Genomic DNA, 23,027 nt, shown 5'->3' with positions numbered 1-23,027 from the left:
CAGCACGCACGCGACCCTAGTGAGGAGAAGCGGTATGGAAAATGGATGGATGGATAAAGACCAATTATGAATACACAAGAAAAAAATAAGCCATTTCACTTAAAAACAATGAAGGACCAATTGTTTTTCTCATTTTTAGATGTTTTATTTCTTAAATTCACATTGAGCAGCAAACTGTATTTTCTTGTTTCAAATAGGTTTCAACTAGGATGCACCCATCTATTTTCTGTACCGCTTTATCCTCACAAGGGTCGCGGGCGTGCTGGAGCCTGTCCTAGCTATCTTTGGGCGAGAGGCGCGGGGTCTGCCAGCCAATCGTAGCAACTAAAATATAAACACATTTCAATTTATGCGTCATTTTACTATAGCTTCTAACTAACTTGAATCAGCTTCAAACACTAAAAATAAACCTTAAAAACACTTGCTATCCACAGTCTTTGGGACATTTTCATACACTGAAATTGGATCAATAACGGTAAAGACACTTGGGGAAAAAAAAAAAAAAAAAAAAATTGAATTCAGCAATTTTTTTTTATGCTGCCTTGGTTGGGTAAATGGCTCAAATGCACGCTTAACATTCTATTTTCAAAATGTTATTGACAATGACAAATATTTGGCAGCTGCACTTCTGCATCCGCTCACACCGCCTCCGCTTGCTCTTCTCTTGGCCCATGCTGCCAAGTGACTCCGCGGCTCCATAGGTTTCGCTGGATAGCATTCGGAGGCTGGTAAATGCTCAAGTAGTCATTGATAAAATACAGAGTAGTAAATAAATCATAAGTACTGGTGATCATATGCTAATTTGCTGTGGATATATATATTATTATTTTTTTACTGTTTTTGGCATTGTAGGTAACTGTCACTGGCTGATCCAGCCGACTAATCGCGCTTCCGGCTCCACGCACTGTTGGCAGAGCCGTAGGCCCCTGGTTCTGTGCAGCTAAGCTAATAAACAGTCCGATTACCCTGAACTGTAAACCCAAAGTCACTGGATGATCGAACAGTAATTTGAGAAAGCGCTGGCACGCATATGCTGAGTTGCTGCGCATGTTGTTTTTTCTATTTTTGAAGTTGTCGGCGAATTATTTTGTTCAAAATATCCGAAACTGTTGGTAGCTAATGTAGCCACGTAGAGTGCACTGATTTCATGGCCGTCCAATGCAAATGTCATCCAAACAACAAGATTTCGTGAACTTGTATTGGGAAAAAAATCAAACGAAGATAACTTTTATTTATGAAATACAACTTTATTCAATAATAAAACAAAATCATTCATACATATTCATTAATATCGCAGAAATAACATCATTGATGTCTGCTATTGTGTGATTGCAAAATGGTTGCCTCATCCTCGCACTTTAGCGCACAGATCCCTCTGGTGTATTTCTCCAGTGGGATTAACGGTAAAGACAGCTTGAGTGACAAACAAGGCTTGTTTGTAAAACAACGATAAAAGGAACTCTGAAGACACTAAGATGCATTTGTGTTAGTTTTCATGGAAAACGCGTATTCAGTTACAAATTATGACCTTTTGATGGATAACAACTGCCAATAATTCAAATTCTCATATCAGTAAAATTCATTGATTTTCAAAGGGAAATTCAGTGGGCTATGTCTTTCCTGTTATTGATAAAATTCTATGAACATAACCCTTATACTGATTTTAATGTGAACGGTTGTTTTTTAACTCTGGTCAACATCTTTGGTCCGTGTGTGTGTTTGTTTGTTTGTTTGTATGTTTTAGTGGTTCTGGACCCAACTACTTCCCCCTGGGGGAGATCCAGCTGACGGTGAGACACAGCTCACAGAGGAACAAGCTGGTGGTGATGGTCCATGCTTGCAGGTACCATTTACACACACACACACACACACACACACACACACACACACAAACACACCTCCCCTGAACTCTTCTTCTTGTCCTTGGTTGTCATCAGGAACCTGATCTCGTTCAGCGACCACGGGTCGGACCCTTACGTGCGGCTCTACTTGCTACCTGACAAGAGGCGGTCGGGAAGGAGGAAAACTCACACCTTCAAGAAAACACTCAACCCCGTTTATAATCAGACGTAAGTACTACTACGCTTGTTCAGAAGTCTGTTACAATTCTTAGATGAGGATTCTTTTTCTCCCTTTTGTTGTGGGAGAGGGCTTACAAAAACCCACAACTTTTTCCTAAGGCAGTTGAGTCTGACAATAAATACATGTCAGCTCATTGTATCATAAACCCTTAGAAATATGACACATGACATCATTTTAATTCACATTTAGAGAGATTTTGTTATGTTGATTTATAAGTGACTGCATTGAGATGAAAAGAGTAACTTTCCACGTGATTTGTTTTGATGCTGTCGTGGTCAGCTTCGAGTTCAGCCTGTCCCTGGTGGAGATCCACAGGAGAACTCTGGACGTGGCCGTCAAGAACAGTGGAGGGCTGCTCTCCAAACACAAGGGCCTTCTGGGAAAGGTGTGTTTTTATTCCGGGAAAAAAAAAGAAAACTCTGGACTGTATTGCATGTGTTTGTTCCACGTCATGTGACCGAGCTAACAAGAAGCTTTTTTTTTGTCCGTCAGGTGTTGGTGAATTTGGGCCAAGAGGACATTGCCAAGGGCTGGACACAATGGTCAGTTTTTACATTATACATCGATATGATTGAATAATACACATTTGGCTTCTATTTTGAGTTTTTTTCTGGAAAAAAACTTTTTCTCACCGAATACTCTTTTGTTAAAAAAATAATTCGAAATGTTTTTCTCAAAAGGTTTGCTTTTTTCTTGTAAAAAAAAAAAAAAAAAAAATCCCTTTTTCTTAAGACTTTTTTTTAAGACTTTATTTGTAAAAGAAAATTACTTTTGTAAAAGAAAATGACTTTATTTGTAAAGAAAATGACAACAAATTCTCAGAAAACCACTTTAGCAAAAATATTACACTTTCTTTTAAATAACATTATGTCAAAAAGTATTACTTTTTCCTTGAATATTGTTTTAATATATTCTAAAAAAAAATCCAACTTCCAAAGAAGAATTCTGCTTTTTTGTTGAACCCCCCCACAACATTTTTGCTTAAAAAAACCTCAAACGTTTATTTTTATTCGAATGTTTTACTTTCTTAATGCAACCTTTTTGCCTAAAAATATTACGTTTTCCTTGACTTTTTGTCAAAAGTCTATTAAAAAAAAAAAAGAAATGCCACAACCCTTTTTCTAAAAAGAAAAAATAATAATTTTCTCTTGATTACAATATTTTTTGAAAAAAATCGCCACTTTTAATTTAAAAAAATGACTTTTTATCTTTTAAGAAAATTACTTTTTTTAATTATTATTTTCATGAAAACAAAACATTTAGATTTTTTTTCTTGAAAACAAATTATTAATACTTTTTTTTCTAAAAAAAAGACACTTTTTTTGTACAATAAATGTTGTTTGTAACCCCACAGGTATGAGCTTACTGAAGACGGCCACAAGAAGCCTCATCAGCTCTAAAGTCTCGTCCTCATCATCATGATCACTTCAGCATCATTCTAATCTTCACATTTTGTGCGACTTTCCTTTCCGAACAAACAAAAAAAGCAGCTTCGATGTTGAGTGGCAAGGCAGACCTTCCTTTTAAGGCTAAAGGGAACGTACGCAAACATGTCGTATATTTATATTAGCGAACATGTCATATTTGTAAATATGCACCACCAAGCTGGATGAAGACGGCTAGCATTTGATTTGTATTTTTTTTCTTAATGATGGCTGTCATATGTACAAAGGGACACACAGAAAAGAGGAAAAAAAGAGAGACTTTCAGTTAAAAAAATAGTCATATTTTGCAAGGAAAAAGTCATTTTTGAGATTGGAAAAAGTTACCGATATTACACGGTTTAAGTCAGAATTTAATGAGGGCAAAAAAACATTTTAAGTTAATTATTATGCAAGTTTGTTCTCGTAATATTCTGACTCGTGAAAAAATATGACCAATCACATTATAATTTTTTATTAATTTGTTAAAAAATACATTTGTTTCTTGAAAATAAATTACTGTGTTTTGCGAAAAAAATTTTTTATTTTAAAGTCAACTTAAAAAAAAATCTTTTTTAAAATCTTTTCTCGAAAAACAACTTGTTTCTTGATTAATTGTTTTTTTTTTTTTGGTGGGCTCTTTAAAGAGTAGCTTTATTTTGGTAGAGTTGTTATTGCTCACTTTTTCCTGAATAAAAATACAAACCTTTTCTTTCTTAGAGAAAAAAAAATGCAACTTTGACCCAGATTTTTTTCTTGATTGTTTTTTGGACTTTTTTTTCTTAAAAAATTGAAATTTTCAATTTTCTAATTACTGTTTTTTCTGAAAAAAAAAATATTTTTTAGAAGGAAAGTACTGTATTTTTCCCCCTATATGTATGTATGTGCATATATATATATGTGTGTATATATACGCACACATTTTTTTACTTTACAAATTTTGGTAAGCGAAACTGGCTTTATTTCATATTTGTCTCCTTAGCATTTAATCTAGTTTGAAAAGCTTCAAGTCGTTACACCATCCATAGTGCTTCTCATGTACAAATCATGCAGCTTTACAAAGAAACCTAAATATCAATATAAATCATCGTAACCTAGTGGTTACTATATATTTTCTACGTTTAGTTCTGGATTTTTTATTTTTTTATGCACAAATGTCAGCAGCAGCAATATTATGTTAACAAGTGACCTTTTAATATTGTGTATGCTTTAGATATTTTACTTGCAAAGTCTTAAGTCATGTTCATGTTCTATTTGTTGTGCTTTTTTTTGGTACAACTTTAAGCATTTAAACCAAAGTGCGTAGAGTAGCAGTGTTTTATTGTGAAGTGTGTCCCGTTGGAAGCACATTTCATAGTAAGGACAGCGGTACTCTTATTTTGAAGGGTTCACACTAAAAAGTCTTCTTCCTGTTGTGCCTTTAGTCAAAGGTCATGTGACCTGCAAACAGCTTGCCTCCATACACTTGTAAAAGATGTCTTTGGAATAAATAAAGAAGAGATAATCATGTTTTTTTTGGTCCCCCCCCCCCCCCCCCTCTCTGGCAGCACTCGCGTTTTAGACACGGACTGGCGACCAGGTCATTGTTTGTCTGTGCCATGCGAAATGTAGAAAGTTACGTTTTATTCCTTTTGATTTTACTTTGAAGTCGAGCGCCGGATGTGTTGTGCGCGAAGACAACTAACGCGTTTGTTGGGAGCGTCAAACGGCAGCAGCAGCATCAGGAGGAGGAAGAGGAGTAAACGCCCAACCTGCTCGCCTCCATCCATCTCCCTCTTCCTCCAGCCCCACCGACTCCTCTCCTATTCCTCAGGCCGCGCAGGTGCCGCCCTGAGCGGGCAATAGGGCCGACCAGACTCCGTGGGGAAAGATGGCCTTTTAACGTTCGGACTAAAAGCAGGAGAGACATGCTGCCTTCCTCTTCCTCCTCCTCCTCCTCCTCCCTTTACCTCTTCCTCCTCCTCCTCCTGCGGACCTCCTCCTCCCCCGCCTCGGCTGACAGGCGCTTCGGTGAGTCGCTTCTCCACCGGCTCATTCGGAACCACTTATGCAGGTTCGGCTGGTTCTGCTTGGGCCCATTTTGTTGCTTGATGATGATGCCCGCCACAAAGTGACACAAAAACCTCTTGACGTCTTTCTATACGACAAACATACAAAAATATGAAGGAAAAAAACAACAACACTGGCGCGTCATGTTCATCTTTTGTGACAAATTAGCCTTTAATTAGTCTTTACTTAATTATACAAACACACACACAAACAGGCCCCCTCGTGCGTCACTCACAGCTATTTTTAAACTACTATGATCACAACATAATGTAAATGAGTAAAATAGACATTTGTGTCTAATTCATTTGAAAACAGCTTATGTTTATGCAACATGGAAAACAAATGTAATTCAGTTAGCCTGGAAGCTAGCATGACAATGGCACGACTACTCGATGTAAACGCTAATTATATTATAAACCCGGTATATATATATATATATATATATATATATATACACACACACACACATACACACACACACAGTGTATATACATACTCTATTTCTTATTTTGTTGTACTTAAATGTTTCCCATCATCAAACACATTAAAATATTAGCCAACGTTCAAATCCCGCGTCGCCTGTGTGGAGTTTGCATGTTCTCCCTGTGCCTGTGTGGCTTTTCTCCGGGTACTCCAGTTTCCTCCCACAACCCCAAAATATGCATGGTAGGTTAGTTAAGACTAAATTGCCCGTAGGTGTGAATGTGAGCGCGTATGGTTGTGTTTTTTATATGTGCCCTGCGATCGGCAGGCGACCAGTTCAGGGTGGACCCCAGCCTCTCGCCCGAAGATAGCTGGGATGGGCTCCAGCACCCCCGCGTGCGACCCTTGTGAGGATAAGCGGTATGGAAAATGGATTGATGGATGAATATATCCAAACCTGCACGGCCCTGTGTGAAAAAGTTAATTGCTCCCTAAACCTAATAACTGGTTGGGTCACTCTTAGCGGCAACAACTGCGATCAAGCATTTGCAATAACTTCCATTGAGTCTCTTCCAGCGCTGTGAAGGAATTTTTGGCTTTTCAGAATTGTTGTAATTCAGCCACACTGACTCTCACTCTGTTCAGCAAACAGCTTCTTCATTCAGTCATTGATATGAAAAAAGCAAATAATGTTTCCGTAGTTGTTGTTTTCTGGGCGCTTAAAAATTGAAATGGTGGCAGGTGTGTAGCAGACTACCATATGTTAGTAATTTAAATTTCATTTGACATTCATGTCAAAAAAAAAAAAAAAAAAAAATTTGAATTTACTCACCAGTTACTCGAGTAGTTTTTTCACTGAGTACTTTCTTACTCTTACTCAAGTAAATATTTGGAGGACTACTTTTACTTATACATATATGTACCTTTATATTATTCTAAAGTAACAGTATACCTGGGTACAATATTTGGCTACTCTACCCACGTCTGGTTTCTATACCATTCAACATGATGATGATTTCGTTCCATACTAAAAGTTATTTTCTTGTGACGGGTAAAATTGTGCTGTGGCTGGCCGTGCTCGCCTAATCATTAACTGGAAGGTCGTCAGTCGTCATGGCAATGCTTAAATATTTCACACGCACACACAGTCAGCACATCTTTCGTTTGACAATTCACATCCACATTTAGTCACAGATTAGACCCAAAATTTGAAAACACGACCCTGGTTTGGAACCCTAATTTCCGACCCTAACCATGTTTTGAAACCCTAATTTTAAAGCCTAACCTTGTCTTGAAATCCTAACCCCAAGGTTTAAAACCCTAATTTGAAACTCTAACCCTGTCTTGAAATTTAAATTTGAATGCCTAATCCTTTTTTGAAACACTAACCCCGGTTTGACACCCTAATTTGAACACCTAATCGTTGTTTGAAACTCTTTTCGGTGGCTTGAAAGCATCATTTAAGAACTTAAGAATGGTTTAAAACTCTCATTTGAAACCCTAACCCTGTCTTGAAACCTTAATTTGAAGGCCTAATTTTTGTTTAAAACCCTAACCCTGGTTTAAAACCATTATTTAAGACCTTAGCTATAGTTTAAAACGCTAATCCGGATTTAAAACCTTAATTTGAATCCCTAACACTGGCTTGAAACCCTTATTTAAACACTTAAATTTTGTTTGTAACCATCATTTAAGACCCCAACAAGGGTTGGAAACCCTAATTTGAAAGCCTAATCTTGTTGTTTCTGTCCAATTGTGGCACTGTGTTTCCCTTGCCTCCTCGGGAGAGCAGCGTGTCTCCGATTGCATCATGGGAAATGTAGTCCTTTCCTGCTTTCTCGCTGATGGCAATGGCTTTGCCGTGCTTGGCTGTGTCCCGTTTTACACGCATGGGGACGCGACCAGAGAGTCATGGCGGCCTCAAAATAGTTCACCGAGCCTTCATCCTCCTCCTCGTCCTCCTTCCTTGTTCCTATGAGACGGGAATGAATTTCATAGCTCCAAAGTCCGCAAATTTCTTTTCACGCCTCAACAACAGGTGGCAAACATACGGATAAATAGGTGTGTGTGTGTGTGAGCGTGTGATTGTGTAGGATGAGACTGTGTGGACATCCTTTGGTCGTCTCACAAATGATGGGCTGTTGTCGTGGTTACAGCATCTGTCCATTTGCTATGTTCAACGGATGCTTTGTTGTCTGCCCTAATGTGTGTGTGTGTGTGTTTGGATGTTAGCAGCTTCCTGAGTGCATCATGTACATTAACAGATTAATGGTAATAGGCTTGAAACCCTGATTTAAAACCCTAACTTGAAAGACTAACCTTTGTTTCAAACTCTTAACCCTTGCCTGAAACCCGAACCTGCGCTTGAAACCCTAATTTGAAAGCCTAACCCAGCATTAAAACCCTAACCCAGACTTGAAACACTAATTTGAAACCCTAATCCTTGTCTGAAATCCTAACCAAAGCTTGGAACCCTAATTTAAAAGCCCAACCCAAATTCATTCATTCATTCATTTTCCGTACCGCTTATCCTCACAAGGGTCGTGGGCGTGCTGGAGCCAATCCCAGTTATCTTTGGGCTAGAGGCGGGGTACACCCTGAACTGGTCGCCAGCCAATCGCACATGTAAACAAACAACCATCTGCACTCACATTCACACCTACGAGCAATTTAGAGTCTTCAATTAACCTACCATGCATGTTTTTGGTATGTGGGAGGAAACCGGAGTACCCGGAGAAAACCCACGCAGGCACGGGGAGAACATGCAAACTCCACACAGGCGAGGCCGGATTTGAACACGGGTCCTCAGAACTGTGAGGCGGATGTGCTAACCAGTTGTCCACCGTGCCACCCCTAACCCAAATTTCAAACACTATTTTGCAACCCTTTTTTAAAACCTTCACCCCAGGATTGAAACTGTAAATTGACACTGTGACCTTTGCTAAAACCCTTAATTTAATACCTAGACCCTGCCTCGAAACCTGAACCGAAGCTTGAAACCATAATATGAAACCCTAACCTTGGCTTCACTCATAGTTTAATAGCTTAACCGATGTTTAAAACGATAGCCCTCGCTGGACACGCTCATTTAAAACCGTAACCTTGCAATGAAACTAATTTGAAACCCTAACCCTTGTTTCAAACTGGAACCCAGGCTTCAAACTGTAACTTGACACTGTCACCTTTGCTTGATACCTTATTTTAAAAACCTCAACACTATCATGCACCCCTATCCCTTGTTTGAAACCCAATTCTTAAAACACTAATTTGAAGGCCGGATTGTACCCCCTAGTAGGCTGGTTTTGGCCTGCGGGCCATATGTTTGACACCCCTGCTTTAACCACTGTTTGAAATTCAAATTTTGTCACTTTAGGTTCCTTTTGGCCATTTTCCGTAATAATTCAGTACTAAATTAATCAGTACAATTTTGGGGGCAGCTTTGAAGTCAAAATGTGTTTTCTTCTTGTTCTGTTTAGGTTGTCTGTTCAAGCAAGATCTTTGTACGCCAGTCGAGCTTTGCGTCAACGGTAAGATTTTTTTTCCCGTATCTTTGTATTTTGACTCGCAGTGTGGATGGAATGCGTCCCAATACTCATGTCTGTGTGCGTCGGCAGACGGGATGTTTGGGAGGTGCCACTCCGTCCCGGTGAATGACGTTGACTCGTACGACGTCACCCTGCCTGTTGTACAACACTTTAGGCTTCTGCTGGACAAGATGGCCGCCGCGGGTAAACACATGCACTCACATGGACACGCGAAACTGACAAACTGAGAGCTGGATAACCGTGAGCAAAAATATTGCAGTTTCACCATCACGATATTGCAATTGTAGCGCTAAAATGTATTATTATTATGCAGTCATATTGTATGTGACCCGGAAATACGTCAGTCCTATACTCTGCCTGCATTGCGCCACAGTGCCAGTAAACATCAGCGGCCAATTCTGAAACTAACAGACTTTGTCAATGACATTTTAAGTGGCAAATGGAAACTATTTTCGGACACGTTGTTTAAGTCTGTTTTATCTGACATCCGTTATGTCGGGGTCCGTTTTATTGCGGTTCCACTGTACGAATATGCAATGGTGCTTGAGATATAAAGGTTTAATTTGTTCTGTGACAATGCTCTTGGCTCTTTTTTTTTTTTTTTTTTAAATAAGGAAAAATAGCAATCTGTAATATTTTACTTGATAAAAACAGAGGAATAGCAGAATTAAATATAATGTAACACATTAACCAATTTGTGCATCGTGATGTAACGCTGCATCCAATGTAGTGTGCTGTGCCTTCTGGTGTGCCTGCCTGGGCCATCAGGAGGCAGTACTGTATCATGCAGACACAAATGAGGAACAATAGACTTCTTCTACTGCAGGCCTGCTACTACTCGGTAAGTTGCTGAAAAATGTGTCATTTTTCATAGGGTATGAAGAATATAGGCCTGTGAGTATTGTTAAATTAACTTTCTACATGTGTTGTTCCACCATATGTGTTCAGATATCGATCGCTTAAAGGGTTATATATATACAATGGCGACTATCGACGCTAACGTTAGCATGTCAATGGCATTTTCCATTCATGTTAGCCAGAAGCTAGTGTGCCGCCGGCAAACAGGCAAGCTATGTTGCCTTTTCTTGTTTTAAATACACACTGCGTAATTGTCTGTTTAGATTGACAGTAAACTTCAACTGGGAGTGGCAATGAACAGCTTGAAGCCTCTTTTTTTTTTTTTAACAATTCAAAAAAACAAAAACAACACCACACAATTGACTGTCTGTTGTCGTACAAGAGCGGCTCCAACCAACTACCGGAGACAAATTCCCTGTGTGTTTTTGGACATACTTGGCAAATAAAGATGATTCTGATTCTGATCTGTCAAACTGCTGCTTGTGTGAAGTTGAGTTGAGTTCACTGCCACCGTACACCGGTGGCACCTGACCACTGCATAGGCAATTCTAAACCTTTGGGGGAGAGGTTCAACAGTGGTGGTCCTGGACCGAATGGCGTCCTGTTGCGATGCCCCGAGATTGCGCCCCCCAGATAATGTTGCCCTGGGGGTTGGCAATTACTCAGCTTAGTCCGCAAGCACCGGGGGGTTTACAAATCATTAGAATATTAAAAACATCTTAAAAAGTCCTGTTATTTATATATGTATATATTTGTGCCACACCACGCTACATGTATTTCGGTGGCTTGGTGATGATATGCCGCATGTGATAATGCCATGGAGTCTCTTATGTTTATTAATATAGATTCATATTCATATCTATTCATATCTATTACTTTTTTTTTTTTTTTTTTTTAACCTGTCCTGTTCAGCTGCATGACTTTGCAGAATGGTGGTGGATCTTTATGCCGTTTGTGCTAGAACAGTTTTGCTGTGCAACAAGGAAGTTTGAAATACTCCTGCTTTTCCATCCATCCATCCATTTTCTGTACAGGTTATCCTCAGTAGGGTCACGAGCGTGCTGGAGCCTATCCCAGTTATCTTCGGGCGAGATGCAGGGTATACCCTGAACTGGTCGCCAGCCAATCACAGGGCACATATAAATAAACAACCATTCACACTCACATTCACACCTACGGGCAATTTAGCGTCTTCAATCAACCAACCACCCATGTTTTTTGGGATGTGGGAGGAAAGCGGAGTACCCGGAGAAAACCCACGCAGGCACGGGGAGAACATGCAAACTCCACAAAGGCAAGCCCTGGATTTGAGCCCCGGTCCCAAGAACTGTGAGGCAGATGCGCGAACCAGTCGGTAGGGTTGGGCATGGTTTGAATTTGAGCGATTCCGATTCCGGTTCCAAACGATTCTTGATTCCGATTATTTTAGGGGGCTGGGTCAAAAAAGTGTGCATGGTTTAAATAAAGGGTGTCCAAATTATGAACATCAATTTTCTTAGCAGCCCGCAGCATAGACTAAAATTAACATTTGACTCGAGGTTCTTTATAACCAGTATCAATATCAAACCTATGAACTAAAAGGCAATGTGTGTGGAACTAACCCAATTGACTTAATTTAATTAATGTTTCAGCTAAAAGCAAAATTTAGCATTCTTAAAATAGTTACTTGGGACTGTTTCATCACGTCAAATGGATTATATGTGCAAATTTTAACTTGACTTCCTGTTTTAAGCGTGTAGCCATTTATTTTGAAAGGTACGTACCAGAACTCAGCGTTTTGGCACGAAAAGTAACTTCACACGGCACCTGTTATTTTTAAATGGATGGAACCAAATGCTATAAAACGCTGATTCTTTTCCCTGCCCACCGATGAGGGACAAGGTTAGTGTTAGTGATGCTCTGGGACAACGTTTATGCGAATTTTGTCCCATTTCATTTGACGTAAAGTTGCTACGGTGAAGTTTGAGCCCAATGTTAAGCTTTTTTTTTTTTTTTTTTTGTCATCGGCCCTTACGTTGGTTTGAAGACTAAAATAAACGCTAAAAACCATCAGTGCAAAGGTGCAACCAACCGTTTACCTTGTTAGCATTCTCAATGTTGGCATAGATGTATTTTAGTGTTTCACTCACCCAGTTGACTGAGAGTTCACATCACATCGCACATCCACAAGGATAGGGGTTCAAGTACATGCAATTAACCCTATGGTGACCACAGGGGTCTAAAATGACAACATATGATTTGGTCACATTACATTTCTGTATGACATTCTTTCCCAGGCAAACAAGAATCAAGCTTCAAGGTTCACCTTTTTAATTAAAGGCTATTGTTAAGACAACTGTTTTAAATTGTGAAATGTATAATATGTATAAAATACAAAATAATCTGCATTCATGTCAAGAGTTCAAAGGCTGTCCACTAGAGGGAGACAGAAACCAGAGAAGCGCCCCCTGTGTCATTTGCCGATGATGCCATTTAGCTTTGATTGACATCTTAAAGGAGTTTGATAGAAAAATGCAGTTGTACCATTGTAAGAAGTTGTAAAAATACTACGTAACAAAATGTGTTGATCATTTCATGAAATAATCCAGAATGACGAGGTGGAATTAATGACGCAATATTCCAGCATGACGAGTTGGAATTAATGATGCAAATGAGCTGTTTGGATACCACACATGCATGTGAGGCGATAAAATGTCAACTGTGCAGGTGTTCCGTGTTGTGGTCTGCTCCCAAACTACACGTCTGACTCGCTTTATTAGCCACCTGTCTGTTAGCACACCACTAACGCATGTTAGTAGCTGCTTTATGGCAATTTGATTGCGATTGTTCAGCAGCTGTGCCGGCCAAGCCTCAGTTGATGATGAGACGCTACACGCAGTGCGGAACTGCCAAGAGATGAGCAGCAATCGGTAATTGCTTGTTTTGATGCTGAGTGACGACATCCAAGCTAAAATGTCAAAGAAAGGTCATAAAAGAACTTGACCACCTTCTTTGCCATCAGTGGTTAGTTTGTGCAATTACGAATGACTGAGTTATTATTACGAGGCTGACGGCACAGTGACCGACTGGTTAGCACATCTGCCTCACAGTTCTGAGGATTGGGGTTCAAATCCCTGCGGCCTCCTCCGGGTGGCCGATTGTTGTGGCGCCTCGGTGGGGCGGGTGGACCACCCTGCGTCCTTCGGTGTGGGACGTGTCCCGTCCGCCGGGCTGCTCTCGGGTGGACTCCTGGACCCGATTCCGCCTCTCGATGATTGGGTGGGGTCCTCAGCCACCGCGGTGCAGGCACAGTAATTACAGGACACTTCTGTCAGTCATTGTGCATGTGAAACGGTGTTAATTAACTTGCATGTGACCGCAGGCACACACCCCTGGGACTTTTTCGCTGGGTGTGGGGCCACTCACTTATTACGACAAATAACTCATGAATATGCAAATTGCTTGGGTATCCCCTCACTCAAATTATAAGTCATATAGACTTATAATTTACATAGTCACTCCCACCACACTTCAGTTGTACCGCCATGTTCACGACCCTTGTCCTGCATGCTTCTCTTGTCCTTGTCCTGTCCTAGCGTGTCCTGTCCTTCCCTTATAGGGTGTAGCACTACTGTCACACGCATATCTAATGGTTCATTGTTCTAGATATATAATGATTTACATTTCTCATCTTGTTTACAATTAGTGCTTTGTCTTTTGTCTTCTTTTCGCACTCCCCTCTAGAAACTTTGTTCTGTTCAACTGATCGACTGTGATTCTAAATAAATATCCATTACAATACTAAGAAACCAAAGCTTAAAAAGGGATACAGATCCTCCATTCTGCTTGACCTAACAGTCAAACAGGAAAAAAAAAAAAAAAAAAAAACAAGTTTGTACCCCGCCGCTCGCACGAAGATACCTGGGATAGGCTCCAGCACGCCCACGACCCTAGTCAGGATAAACGGTCCAGAAAATGGATGGATGGATTTTTCTTCTACCCATATGATCAAAACATGCAGTATTATCAGTATTTTGTTAGTTTTTTTCAAATAATTATTCTGAAGTTAAGCACTTCATTTGAACACGTAATACTTTTTGTAAGAATTTGTAAGACGGGTACAATTCTTGAAAGAAAACATGAAGGTCCAGGCGAAATGCATTTAATTTTATTTTAATGGGATTCAAATTAAACTGTCAAGCATTTCAGAAAAGCATTATCATTAAACAAAACAGAACCATAAATACATTAATGATGGTTGTTGTTCAGTCATCAGTTGTATTTTTAAAAAGACAATATTTCACAAATTCTATCAGGGTATGTAAACTTATAAGCACAACTGTACATATATGCAATCATACGTACCCCTGTCATATTGGAATGAAAGTGTAGGCTACACCTTTTTCATAACCTCGAGGTGGCGGTGGCATATTAGAATGAAAGTGTACACCTTTCTCAAAACCTCTAGGTGGCGGTGGCATATTGGAATGAAAGTGTACCGCTTTTCCATAACCTCTAGATGGCGGCATACATTTATAAAATGTGAACGTTTATTTTATTTTTTTCCCCATACCTATGTATAATGACCACTATTGACTTTTGACAATTTTTGGGGTAAAAAAATGTGCATAATACAAGAGAACATTTCAGTTCATAGTTCATAATTCAAAATTTTGAGCTAAGTTGACCAGTTCATAAACGAACGAGTTCATCATTCTTTTTCTTTTTCCAATATGTTTCTGATGGGCTATTACCCTCAAAATAGTGGCATTTCATTTCCCCATTGTTGCCACCCTTTGATTCCACACTAGTAGCCAACTGAAGCTTTCACCCTACAATCTCAAAAACATGAGGAAAAACATGTTGCTTAAATGGTGATTTTTTTATTTTTTATTTTTTTTAAAAAGAGGAATTCAAACAGAAACAGGACTTTTGTCCTGAATGTGCAAACAATAACACGCAACACAGTTTGACAGGAACGCTGGTGAAAGAACATTGATAACTTTGCATTCCTTGCAGCTCTGGCTGACTAAAAAACAAAATAATGACTCTTACAAATAGAAATAATTCCATATTATCACAGTGTGATCGTGCAGTGTTTTAACTAAAGCAATCTGATACAAATAGTTTTCCTGGTAATTCATTTTTACAACTATGTCCTGTATTACAAAAGAACACATTCACTCCCATTTACGCAGTGTTACCCTGAATGCACCTCATGCAGCTGCCACCTGCCTACAGTCGTTTCATTCTGAAGAGCGAAATAGAAAATGTGTGTACAGAGCAAACAGGTCCCTCTGCTGGTCACTTTTAATAGTACATTTGATTGACTATATTACAGAACACCAACATCGCAACAGATCCTGCAATGTGATTATTGCACACATGTACATCACAATGACGATGCTGAAACAAAATATCTCGCAGCCCTATTCTTCTATGATGGAAAAATTCTGGATATGTATTTGTGGGTGTGCAGGTTTGACATGGGAGGATGACACCACCCAGCATGTTTTGGCTAAAGGACTCTCCAAAGTCAGGAGGATTCCTCACTGGCCGCCACTGAGCGCCTCCGCCGACAACACAGACAGCAGGTAGGACATTAGGGACATTGAGGAAATGGTGCTTGGTGGGTAAATGGACTTCTCTCGCAGGCCTGCAGCCAAAGCGATGGACCCGGTGGTCCAGGGGCTGAAGCCGCTGGAGGCCGAGCTTAGTAGGAACCTGCACACATACCTCCAGCGTCTCGGACTCCTCCCGAAGGTGGGCAGCGCTGAAGGCCTAAGCACGGTATCAAAGTAGATTTGTATACCATTAAACCTACATACATAACATACAATATGTGACCCTCCAGTATGAAACCGATTGGAAGTCGCACTAGAGCCCATAAAGCACTGACTACGTAAGGAAGATCAATTTCCAGATGTGATTCAAACTCCAGAAAAATAAGAAAAATCACGTTCCTGTTGGAATTGATGTGAATTTCTTACCTTAATGCCTAAATAAAATGCTTTTATTGCGAGGGTACAGCGAAATCTCCATGAGAAAAGTCTGATGATGACGAGAAATCAACGACAATCATCGGCTGCTGCCGCACACAAAACAAGGAAAACCACATAATTTTCTGGTATCAGCAGAAAGCTCGGGGTTCTCTGCAGCCGCGGATTTATTTCAAATGTATGTTCTTACATGTATACACGGACGTATAGTCCCTCATGATGTAAACAAAACATCCTTGTTACTCCGCTAACGTTGAAACGCCGCTTCCAATCTTCAAACGGACATCCACTATCTTCACCAAATGTTAGCTGATTACCACAATCATTGGAAAGCTTTTTTAATGCCTTTTCAAGATATGTAGGTAGCTCACGGCCATGCAACTTCTGATCGGTTTGCTGCTGGATGGTCACACATACACTTAATACAAATCACTGAAACCCTGGCGACTCTTACTGTGTTGCGTCTGTGTCGTTATACTGCCCACCAATGGCCAAGGCAGGCACACCAGAAGGAGCAGCACGGGGAATTAGATTGAAGCATTAAAATCATGGTGTACAAACTGTTTTATTCTTTACGTTCTGTTCGGCTGTCGGCTATTTTTCTTATTAACAAACTTGACCACATTTTTTTGTTTTTTTGGGGAGGGTGGAATGGATTAATGGCATTTCCGTTCATTTCGAGAGGGAAAGATGATTTAAGATATGAGTGTTTTGATCTACGAGTGCGTTGGTCGCGGAATTAATTAAAGTAGTATCTCGAGGCCACTCTGTATAAACTTTTATCGGGTTTGGCACTGAGTCATGAAACCTCTTAGCCAATGTTGTTAAACAGTATAAAAACCTCCGAGCTACACTTGTGTATAGTTAGCCACAACTTCACGTGTGTTACTGCTGTCAGTGTCAACCAAGTATCGAGATAAAGTGAAGAGTGACACAAGTGACACTTTTCATCACCATAATGGCAGTATAAAAGCGGTTGGAATGCTAAACCAAATTAAATGTTGATTAATGATCTTATCAGTTGCAGTAAAAGTGATCAATTGATTCACTCTTTGATAATCCTCAAAAAGGATCTTCAGGACCTGAAATAGAATTTTCTCAAATTCAAACTTTTTAGTTGAAGATAAACATTGATATTCTAAATCTTTGGTGGTACCGGTAAATATTAATAGGCAAACTATCTGTCAGATAATTGTAAAAGATTTAAAAAGCAGGACAAAGTGGTCTAAATTACATAAGGGGATGCGAACTATGTTCGCCTTGGGCCCCCAAATAACAAGCTAGCTACCTACGGCCATGCTTTGAGCCGGCGCCGCCGCTGCTGCTTGGCGGGTCGTGCTTTGATGAAGAAGGCAGCTCGCTAGCTGCGAGGACTATTGTGAATTGCAGGGCACATTAACCGTCGACACTTCAAACATACGTCGCGGTAATAAATCTGCATGCTTCAATGCGGCGCCAATGCGGTATCAGGTCTTGTCTTCCCCGATGCGCCGCTCCCCGCAGCAGGGAAAACCCGTGAGACTGACTGCTTAGCCAGCAACGGCCGGACGGCGGATTGAAGCATTTTATGAAGCCCCGAAAAAACTAAAGCACTAAGTTCAGACACGGCAGAATGAGCGCGCTCACTTTAACTTTGATCAGGAAGGGCTTTTGAGGTTTGACGCAGGCAATTTTGATTCGTCACATCCTGTTTCATTGAGCCATTGGTGGTGAACGGGCATCGCGAACCCTACTTCGTACATATTTCATGTTACAGCTGTATTACAAAATTAATTTCCAATAATCGCTATTATAACCAAGGGGGAGAATACTTGTACACATGATATTTAATTTCTTACTTGGTTTTTTTTTTTTTCATCTGAAAATATTTTTTCACTTTGCCATTATGGAGCATTATGTTTAGAATTTTAAGGGAAACAAATCAATGTAATACTTTTTGGATACAGGTATTATTTTAGGGATTTCCCATACTCAAAAACTTGTCTTGGTAGTCCATGCCAGAATATTTGTAAAATTCAGCCTGCGAAGCCATTTTCACTTAGCGACATGAAATTTAGTAGACATGTCTACCATGTGTAGACCCATAAAAAAAACTAAAATAAGTAAACTTCACAATGTGCGAACGTGACCAAACATCTGTGTTCCAGAGCAGTCTAGTCCAATCAGACCTGTACAGCTCCGTGTCAGATCCGACGAGTTTGAAGGCGTCTTCATCCTTCAAAGTGAAACAGAACACATCCGCGGATAGGCTCCAAGTTCTCCTGAGTACCCTGAGGCAGCTTTTCTCCACGCAGCCCGACACCTTGGCCCGCCTCAGACCCGTCTACACCCACGGAACGGAAGCTTCTGCCCCCAAGAACGTTAAATCTAGACCCAAAACTCCAGGAGCATCTGCCAAGGACCCTCTCACAGTAGTAGATGGTAAGTTCTGGACCTTCTTGACAAGTGTGTGATGGTTTGTCATGCGACAAATTATCCCAACAGTCAATTATAGACAGGCATTTTAGACCAAAAATGTCAATTGAAAACTCACATCCATACACTCACGAGTAAGAAAAGCAAAAATTCATATACAGTGGTGCCTTGAGGTATGATTCACTCGACTTACAGGTTTTTGTAGATCTGAGTCATCGTCAGGATGATTTTTTTGCTCTGAGTTGCCAGCGCAGTCTTGAGATACAAGCGCTATATGGTGGCAGCGACTGAGTCAACTCGCTTCACAACAAGCAGCAGTTTGGTATTTATAATTAGTGAACAATTTTTTGAAAAAGAGCCTTCAAGCTGCTTATTGCTACTCCCAGATGAGGTTTTACTATCAAACGTAGCACAAAAGAAAGAGATTTACATGTTGTGTATTTAAAACAACCACACAACATTGCCCTTCACAAGCTTAATGCTAACACATAATGGGAAACACCATAGACAGGTCACACATCAATTTGGAAAAAAATGAGATTTTGTTTTTCTTCATTTTCTTCAAATCTCCTGCTGCAGAGAAATTCATCCTGAACGTGTTAAGGAACATCGGCAGGCAGCACCTGGACGTGGACAACCTGACGCCGCATGACATGGACCAGCTGTCCAACCTCATTGTGGACGCCCTGCAAGTGGTGGACAAGGACCGGACCGCGGACCAGGAACGCATCCGATCTGGGCCGAGAGACTTGGGAGGTGAGCTGAGTGATGGGAAGGAAGAAGAAAGGAAGGAGACTCCCAGAGATGAGGAGAAGATTACAGAGGACGCTCCAATTTTGATGACCTCTTCTGATCCACCTCAAGGTACCACCACTCAAGCAAGACAACTGTCAATCACAAATGACGTGAATACTGAGAGATGACTGAAATAAGTGATGAGGAAATAAGTGAATCTTTCTCTACCAACAGAAGTCCAATCGCTGACTAACGATGACCAAGCGAAGGACAAGGTAAGCCTGCTTGACATTTCATCTACAAATGTAGTTTGACTGTAAGAATATTAATCGATTTATAGTAGGGGTGGGCAAGTCCTGGTATCGGGCCAATACCGCCCTTATTTGATTCAAGCTATTGGGTACTGGTGAAGTGCTTTCGATACCAGCCACCAATACATAAGTCAAGAAAATCAGAAAAATCTTACTTGCCATTAGCTGGTGCTACACTGCGGCAGTTTGATACGTCGGCATATCATCATGTGCGCTGAGAAGAAAGAAAGAGCTTTGTTAACAATTATGTCATTTTATTATTATTTATTTAGTATTGAACTTTCATGTATCAAAAGTACTAGTGGTATCCGTACTTGGGTATTAGTGAGTTCCTTAAGAGTGAATACTCGTACTGTTATTGGTCGAAAAGAAGAGGTATCGAACATCCCTAATTTGTAGATTAATGATTAATGAATTGTTGCATGCCTACTTTATAGAAACATACCTCATTCGGTCGTGCTAGCTGGCTAAAGCTAAGGGTATACGTAAACTAGAAGTGTGCTTCAGTCCTGCTAGCTTGCTATAGCTGACGCAGTATTTAAACGAGAAGTAAACTGCACTCATGCTAGCTGGTTAAAGCTAAAAGTGGATATAAAACAGTTGGGTGGCTTAAATGAATCCTACCAGTATATCTATTAATATTTGTGAAGCACTTTGGGTTGCATTTTTATGAAAAGTATAAAAAGTGCGATATGAATCAAATTTGATTAATTGATTGCTGTAAAATACAGGTGCTCTGCGGTCATGCTGGCTGGCTAATGCTAACAGTGTATTTAAAATAGTGGCACTTTGCTTTGTATTAGCTCGCCAAAGCTGAAATAAAGAGGTCCTGTGTGGTGGTTCAAGCCAGGTAAAAGTAACATTAAAAGGGTAAGAAAAATGAAGGCCCACTACAGTTGTACTAGCTGGCTAAAGCTGACGGTGTATGTAAAATAGATACACTTCGTGATTGTCTAACCTGTCTAAAGCGAACACTTATGGTGGATGTAAAATGGAGGTGCGCGGTAGTCATGTTAGGTGGTTAAATATATGTAAACTAAAGCCGAATGTGTGTAAAATAGAGGCACTGTGCTATCTGGCTAAAATTTATGGTAAACGTTTAAGTAAAATAAAGACGATCTACGCTTGTGCTAGCTGGCTAAGGCTAATGGTATATGTAAAATATTTTGCTACAGTTGTGTTTTCTAAAATCAACGCTAACGTATGTATAGGCATGATATGATTGTCCTAGCAGGCTAAAGTTAACACTAATGGTGTATGAGAAATAAAGGCACTCTGGTGTTGTGCTAACTGGCTAAACCTAACACTGTATGTAATTAGAAGTGTTTTCTGACATAATTTTGCTTCCAGGCTGGTGGTGAAGACGTATTCAGCAAACTTCTGGCCTACTTGGACCAAAGAGCCTCTTCCTCTTTGTCATCCACGGCTTCTCCTCCTCGGCGTCGGATGGGCCTTGAGAATGTCCGCAGCCGCACCAGCGAGACAGGCGTGTTGGTGCAGAAGAAGGATGCCACACAGTCGGTGGAGGAAATGTCTGAGGTAGTGGGCTGGGTGAAGGAGGTTTCCCCGCAACCGGGTGCGGTCAAATACCAGGAAACGCGGCAGAAGATGCCCGACGAACTCCAGCTGGATGTCAAGGCCGGCGGGAAGGAGGCGGACAACGACTTCGGATATGTCATCACAGACACAGAGTGAGTCCACGCAACCCTTGCCCGTTCAACAATTGCCTTTAATAATAGTTTAAAGCCTAAATTTAAATAGTCATCCTTCGCCATATCCCAGTTCACTTTTTGTGGTCCCACTGTTTCACTGAGTTTTAAATCGTGTGTGTATAACTTTCTCTACATATAACTGTATCTATATATAATGAGAGAGTGAGAGGTAGACAGATATATATCGTACATATCTAATTTTATATTGCAGCTTTTTAAATATATTGCAGATTTTGAGGCTTTTGAAGGCACAATCATTCAAAGTCACATATACTGCAGTGTAGAGCATGAGGAAGATGAACCGAGATGGACAAAAAAAAAAAGAAAAAAAACCCCGCTGCACCTCATATGCAGATTTTGTTATGGTTTTATGCATAGAGCTTTAAAATATATACTATGCAGACTTTCGTCTATCGCGGGGGGTTCTGGAATGTAACCCCTATGATAAACAAGGGACTACCCAGACAGCAAACATCGCAACAATGTCGGCCCGTCATACAAAGTTCCATCAATATGATGTCACAGGGAGAGCTCATTGGCAATACAGAGACATCGGCATTGAATCTAATTACCACCACACGTCTGAAGGATTGAAGCTGGAGCGTTAGCCAGGGTAGCCTCTTCATATGGTTTTAATCATGTGACCTTCATTCATTCACGTCGGACCTTTTCAATTGTACTGTAACGTCTGCTGTTTAACTCATTCGCCAGACCGTTTAGCTTCTTAAAAGATGGCACGTCTCTTCACCTCTCTTTCTGCTCCATTCACACAGTGCTGCATTTACTTGCCCCAGGTGTGTTGGAAATCATACTACTCTATAAACATCACCCCACAGAGCAGCAAAGCAGGTTGCTTCAGTGCATTTTACTATCCGATGTAAAAAAATAATACTGGCTTAAAAATAACCTAAATTTGTGTTTGTAATGAAGAACCAGAATTCAGGTTAATAAACTTTATTTACAGACAAAACAAAAAAAACAAGAAAAAGCGATATGTATATATAATATATAACATAATAATATAATAACAATTGATGAACATCAGTAAACTATATCTGTGTTGTATTCTGTGGGTTCATGGGAAAGCAAGAAGACTTAGTCAATGTAAAGTCTTTTATTGACGATGTCACCAACCCAACTCTGTACCTCCCATACCTTCGCCAACACTCAGCAATCTTTGTCGCACATTTCCGGTAGCCTGGACAATCAGGCCTTCAAAATAAAAGCATGCCAATAAACCAACACGGTTACACCACAATCTGTACTGAAAAAAAAATCGGAGAAAATGGTGGAAATGAAAGGCAAACCGTTTCCAAAATTAAAGAAATATCACAAAACATTGCTGGCTTTTGAATCAGACACACACCGATTTATATTCTGTAGTACTAGTTCGTGAAAATAACCCCCATTTATTACTAGTTGAGTTACCTTTATAATATGTGTGTAAATCTGGCAGATGGGATATGGGCTCCTGGCACACTCTGTTTGTTCCTAAAGT

The 23,027-nt window shown here is 40.2% G+C and overlaps 2 protein-coding genes across 6 annotated transcripts in view; both read left to right on the top strand.

Annotated features, from left to right (window-relative positions):
* The window catches only part of LOC133411983 (extended synaptotagmin-2-like), a 52,825-nt gene extending 47,810 nt beyond the window's left edge, over positions 1-5,015 (top strand). The window contains exons 19-23 of the mRNA XM_061694913.1: positions 1,745-1,843; positions 1,938-2,069; positions 2,362-2,467; positions 2,575-2,624; positions 3,437-5,015. Of these exons, the coding sequence (XP_061550897.1) occupies positions 1,745-1,843; positions 1,938-2,069; positions 2,362-2,467; positions 2,575-2,624; positions 3,437-3,482 (433 nt within the window). The 3' untranslated portion in view covers positions 3,483-5,015. The remainder of the gene's footprint in view (positions 1-1,744; positions 1,844-1,937; positions 2,070-2,361; positions 2,468-2,574; positions 2,625-3,436) is intronic.
* Positions 5,016-5,076: 61 nt separating this feature from the next.
* The window catches only part of LOC133411982 (receptor-type tyrosine-protein phosphatase N2-like), a 149,588-nt gene continuing 131,637 nt past the window's right edge, over positions 5,077-23,027 (top strand). For 2 of the 5 annotated variants that reach the window (XM_061694908.1, XM_061694907.1), the window contains exons 1-9: positions 5,077-5,513; positions 9,452-9,502; positions 9,590-9,703; positions 15,837-15,951; positions 16,012-16,147; positions 18,504-18,777; positions 19,351-19,635; positions 19,741-19,781; positions 21,168-21,508. In XM_061694908.1, the coding sequence (XP_061550892.1) occupies positions 5,411-5,513; positions 9,452-9,502; positions 9,590-9,703; positions 15,837-15,951; positions 16,012-16,147; positions 18,504-18,777; positions 19,351-19,635; positions 19,741-19,781; positions 21,168-21,508 (1,460 nt within the window). In that variant the 5' untranslated portion in view covers positions 5,077-5,410. The remainder of the gene's footprint in view (positions 5,514-9,451; positions 9,503-9,589; positions 9,704-15,836; positions 15,952-16,011; positions 16,148-18,503; positions 18,778-19,350; positions 19,636-19,740; positions 19,782-21,167; positions 21,509-23,027) is intronic. The other 3 variants (XM_061694912.1, XM_061694910.1, XM_061694911.1) reach the window with 3 other exon arrangements.

This window comes from Phycodurus eques, chromosome 13 (genome assembly GCF_024500275.1).
Source record: "Phycodurus eques isolate BA_2022a chromosome 13, UOR_Pequ_1.1, whole genome shotgun sequence".
NCBI lineage: Eukaryota > Metazoa > Chordata > Actinopteri > Syngnathiformes > Syngnathidae > Phycodurus > Phycodurus eques.
The sequence above is the reverse complement of the archived record's forward strand: the minus strand, read 5'-3'. Positions and strand labels throughout refer to the sequence as shown.